The sequence below is a fragment of the Miscanthus floridulus genome, chromosome 3 (assembly GCF_019320115.1).
Source record: "Miscanthus floridulus cultivar M001 chromosome 3, ASM1932011v1, whole genome shotgun sequence".
In the NCBI taxonomy this organism is placed as follows: Eukaryota; Viridiplantae; Streptophyta; class Magnoliopsida; order Poales; family Poaceae; genus Miscanthus; species Miscanthus floridulus.
The window spans coordinates 88,167,233-88,173,007 of record NC_089582.1 but is presented as its reverse complement, the minus strand read 5'-3'; the positions used below and the strand labels follow the sequence as shown (position 1 = coordinate 88,173,007).

At 44.0% G+C, this 5,775-nt stretch overlaps 1 protein-coding gene across 1 annotated transcript; it reads left to right on the top strand.

Annotated features, from left to right (window-relative positions):
- Positions 1 to 223: 223 nt before the first annotated feature.
- On the top strand, positions 224 to 1,197 carry LOC136544001 (anti-H(O) lectin 1-like). Its single transcript, XM_066536294.1, has 2 exons — positions 224 to 857; positions 1,052 to 1,197. The coding sequence occupies exons 1-2, from the start codon at positions 224 to 226 to the stop codon at positions 1,195 to 1,197; spliced, it is 780 nt and encodes a 259-aa protein (XP_066392391.1).
- Positions 1,198 to 5,775: the final 4,578 nt, after the last annotated feature.

Below are 5,775 nucleotides of genomic sequence, written 5' to 3'. Positions count from 1 at the left end.
TAGGTCCGTCACTGGTGGAGTATCATTTGGTCTGTTTCTTTCAGTTTTTTTCTCTAACCACACAATATAAGCGGGAAGGAAGTTCCCAACACGATGGCTGCCGTGAGCTCGTGTCTCGCTTTCCTGTGCCTCTACTGCTTGATGATTTGCGTACATTTCCCTTGTGCTTCCTCACTTTCATTCAGCCTCGACTAAGACAGGAGACCCGTGTGGTGGTGACCTCATGTACAGCGGCGACGTTGCCTTCCGCAACACCACCATGATCGAGCTGACAAAATCTAGCAGCTACAGCCGAGGCGTGGTGTGGTATGCGACGGCAGTGCCTCTCTGGAACGCCGTCACCGGTGAGGTAGCAAGCTTCACCACCACCTTCTCCTTTGAGATCATGCAGATCAGCGACAGCCCGTGCGGCGGCGACGGGATGGCCTTCTTCCTCGCGTGTTACACGCGGGACAGTGTCCTGAGAGGCACATACGGTGCCGGGTTATTGAGCCTTTTCCCTCTCAGAAATAGTGGCAGCGCCATAGACGTGACGCCGGTGACGGTTGATAGTCGGGTCGTCGCCGTCGAGTTTGATACAGTCCAGAATGAATGGGACGGCAGCAGCCAGCACGTTGGCATCGACGTCAACTCCATCAAGTCGGTGAGCTACACGAGCACGAGCTCGCCGCCGGAGACGAACAGCAACAACCTCACATCCGGTATACGAATGAGTGCCACGGTGCACTACGACAACTCAAGCAAGTTGTTAGCCGCTGATCTCTGGATCGGCCACACTTTGTACCGTGCGAACGCCGCCGTGGATCTGAAGAAAGAGCTACCGGAGGAGGTGGCTGTCGGCTTCTCCGCGGGGACCGGTGACTGCTTCGACCAGCACCGGATATTGTCATGGTCGTTCAGATCGACGCTTCAAGCAGACGTGCGACTCCGACTCCGATGGCCACGCCGGCTGCACCAACTCCACTACCACCAGCCGTCAACTCGCAGCCCTCGACGAAACTGCTACCCAAGGTACTAGTTCCTATAGCGTCTGTGTCGGTCTTTGCAATAGTGGGCCTCCTCGTATGGCTGTGGCGGAAACCCAGAAGAACGGGCGAGGCAAACGGCAATGCTGACTTCGAGATGGGGACGATCGGGCCAAGAAGGTACCTGTACCACGAGCTCGCTGCCGCAACCGACAACATCACTGATGGATAATTTTTAATCTAAAGTCTTACCAGTGAGGTTCAACCGAATCAATACAGCTATGATAGTGTCGTTAAATTAGATCTCATTAACTAGTAAGTTTATTCAAGATTAAAACATGTCTTTGAATGCATACCATGTTTGATTGGAATAGAGATAAAACAACCGATCTAGCAGAATTAAGCCATCAATTATAACATTTAAAGCATGGCCAGATCAAAGGACGACTAATTAAGATGATATAATGCCGATCTATCTCTATTTCAATCGGGTGATTTGTTATAATTAATAAAACATTAATTATAACAAGATCAATAACTGGTGAATCAACCAAAAACAGCAAGGAAAATCTTACTGATCTTAACAGATTCGATAACTGGTGATATTGTATTAAATAACAAGTTACTTAACGCAAGATAGATAACTTTGATCTATATTATTATTTATAAGAGATCAATCAGCTGATGCAACCTTACAAACAATGATATGAATCGATAACTAACTTATATTATAGCTCATAAAAGATCAATCAGCTGATGCAGCTTTACAAGCATAATACAAGTCGTGACGGTACTCATAAGTAAGCTGGAGGTCGATCAGTCGATGCAGCCCTGTTTGCTGAAGAACTTGCCGAGATCTACAGTACTCCTACTCCTAATGGGATGGCGAAAGCCGAAAAGATTGTATTGATTGAGTGTTCGTTTTCTTGTACAATAATCAGGGTCTAATATTTATACCCGGAACCTAAATATGAATCATACTCAAATACGACTCATTACAATTCTTGAAATAAAAGAAAAATTTCGATCTTAATAATAACTTGGACCTTAATTTTTTTTATTTGTAGAGTCCGAGACATCTTCCTAGCACCGTTCAAGCATAGCCCATTGACATCGTCTACTGACGTCATCTATAAAATAGCCGATTTTGACATCGCATCTAAATTAGCTGATGTCGATTCACATCTAATCGATTCCTTGATGACAATCCTGAAAGCTTCGAGTTCCCGCGTTGTTCTTCCAAATTTTGGTATAAACAGATAGTTTTATTTCTATATTTATTTCGGTTAGCCGACACAATTAATTTTAGAAAGAACTATTCACCGCTCTCTAGTCCGCCATCTCGACCCTACACCTTGGTTGGAGTGTCCGTCAAGCTAACAGTAAGGATGTAGTTGCCTAGATACCTTACCCAAGAGGTCAATAATAATTGGTTAAGGTTTAGTTGCAAATAGTGCAATAGTAGAGTCACAGTTAGATGTCTCTTCCCAAGTTTCAAAGCAAGCCCTTGTCTTCGAGTCCCCATCGGTTATCTTCAATCTCGATCTTCGTCTTGTTTCAGGGGCCGGGTAGCGTGAGGACGTGTGTGAGTTGTCGTCTATAACTTTGAATTCGTTTGAGCGGCAAAACCAGGCAGGCACCCCACTGCTATGAACCATATTTTGGATACTTATTGTGTTTCATTATGAGTTATGCATTTCATGTAGATTGGTTAATCAACTTAATGATGGTTCACTAAGTTAGAACTACTCACTAATTGATTAGAGCCTTCTTTTAATCAATGGGTTTGGTAACGTTTAATTGCTTACTGCTTAGTAACGGTTGAAGTCGAGTATGAGAAGGAAACTCATGCTTACATGTGTAGGATGCTACACCGGGTTAATTAACTACTAAAATGAATGAGGGTTACAACTTGTGTATCTTCCCTAATCTTGATTAAGGACTCAACCTAACCTTGTTATATGAACATGATGATCAATTTGGTAATTCTTGCTCTTGCGAGGGGTAGGTCACTATGAGTGGGGGATCTCAAGTGACATAGCTTGTGGAGCAGTTAAGGACCATGCATTGGGATATGTGAGTCCGAGTAACCGCCGTATAAATCACATGTAGCATATGGGGCACGGCAAGCCTAGTAACTAATTGTGACCTATCTATCCGTGAGACTGGCAAGAAGGTGGCGCCAGTGAGTGGGTGGTAGCACTAGCACTAACCGGGCACCAGTCGAACCTTTCATGGGATATTCGGGCTGATTTAGGGAAAGATTGGAAATCATGAGGCAACCCTTATTCCTAGATCCGGAGTATGGTGGTTAGTCCCGTATTTCCGTGTGGATACAAGTTGTACACCTCTACAGAGTTTTAAAAGCCAGAAGTCCCTCGGGACGAACCCCTTTTGGTTGTTCCTATTCAATATACACGTGGTAGCGTAATGATGGAACTTGATGATGATATGTCTTACATATGTTGATCACTCTTTTGGATATCGTACCTTGCTAATGCTAATATTTCTAATAATGAATTCATAGCATGTCATTAAGAAACGTCATATGCTTTTCTACAAATGTACAAATGCCTGATAATACCTTTGCATCCACCAAATATCTATATGTTGGAATTAAGTCCTACGAGTACGAAATGTACTCACGGTGCTACCGTTAAGTTGTTTTATAGGTGTTGTTGCTTTGGTGGACATGAGGTAATGCTCTATTCACCGCTGCATAGTTGACCTTGGATTTGGCGAATCCAAGATGAGTTAAGAGTTAACTCCGATTAGAATTCGAGTGAATTGCTGAAGAGTTGAACTTAGTGGGAGAAACTAAAATTGTGCATACTCCGTGAATCATGTATTTTCCTGTAACTATAATTATTTTGGTAGTTGGGTATGATGGCGTTATATGCATTGGTTTATCATATGGGGTGTTCTGTGTCACTCGACCGTTACAAAGATCCTGAAGTATCGCGGCGGAGGCAGGCCGGCCGTGACATGTACCGTCTGTGCAAAGGTTATGGTCATCGTCGCCTTGTAGTACAATCCGCCTAGGTGATCCTCTAGTCTGTGTCGGGTTACTAAACGATTCGGCGGTGATTCACTTTTCACCAACGGGTATGCAGCGGCGGTGAAGACAAAATATAACCAACAGCGGTTACATCCAACAGTGACAAAATTGCAAATGTATTTACTAATTCAGTTGTACCTTAATAGCTTACTGAACACACACCATACAGATATAATCATTACATACGTACATCATATCCACAAACAAGAGTATTTTTTACAATAACAATCCACACTAACATAATAATTGTGTGAACTTCTGTAATAACACAAGCGGTACATAAATTGTAGAATAAATGTACCGCTCCCTACTGACTTATATAACGAAAACGAGGTAGATGTGCTCTACTCCTATGCGGCACTCTGCTTCCAAGACCAGGCTTCCTTTAGATTGGTAGTCAGTGCAACATGAAACCCCTCTTCTTCCTCTCTTAGCCATTATAAGAAAATCATTCAAAAGCATTCAGACTTCATGACCTGCATAAAGCAGTAGTATTAATAATATTCACTAATAAAAAATTTATTTAGTCAGCTTTAAGCTAGACTATTGGTGACGCTCTTACTCACTACACACGACTCTCATGCAGCACAAGCCGCGGCGGCTCCAGCTACAGTAGGTTTCTACAGTATTTTCATATCACAAAAGCCGCACCACGTGATTGATGTATTGATGCCTCACCTTGTTCTCCTTTAGCCAAGCGTTCACACGGCCACGCAACTCCATATGAGCAATGCAGCAGCACGCCTGTACATGCATACATGCCCCCACAACTGACTTTTTTAACGTAATTGTAGGAACTCTGTGTTTTAATTAGAAAGAATATAATTGATCTAGTTTAAGCCTGAAAACCTAACAAACACATAGACTAGTAAGCAGAAAAAACCCGCTAAAACCATAACACATTAACCATGACAATCCACTTACACATCGGGCCTAATTTGGAAACTCCAATCCCTTCGATATCCCGGACTTTTCCTGGATGGGTAATCCATAGGATATTATTTTAGTTATCATCTTAGTTTTTAGTGGAGGGTCCCCCCCCCCCCCCCCCCCCCTCCAAAGGAGCTAACACATAAACCAACGCCGCCCACCACATGTTCTTATTGCCGAGGTTATCACAAGCAGCAAAGAGCTGCTCTCCCGCGGTGAACAACAGCCAAAGGCCCTAACATGCTTCCCATCAAGCCTTGGTTTCCTGCAAGCAGACAATGGTTCTTCTGTATCTCCGACAAGATCATGTGTTGAGTCTTGCCTCACATCATCGTTTAGTCTTCTCTACAACAACTTGGCCTGGCATGATGTGAAAAACTACTCGCGCAGAGTAGACAGTGCAAAGAAGCATTAAGTCACGATCTGTCTTGACATAGCTGGTCTGCCGAGGCCGCTAAGTGCCACCAGCAGACCTTTGAAGAGGTTGACATAGCGAAGCAAGGTAATTTCGATAGTTTCACCCTCTATTTTTGGCCGCGAATGGGTTCAGGAAAAAACAGCTTGTCAGAGCCGAAACAATCTGAAAACAGTTGCAGTAAACAAAATCGTCAAAGTCCACGTCAGCGGGTTTTATGGAAGCATGCAGCCAGGTCCGTCCCTCGGTTTCCACGGGAAATTAAAGGCCTAAATGGGCGCAGACTGGTCAATAAGATGGCGAAATGGGAGCACAGATTGGACTGGAGCTTGACTGGGTTTGCCATTCCATCGTTAAGATATCGCTGAACACCTTCGGCATTGTCTTGAGGAGCATCCCGTCCGGGA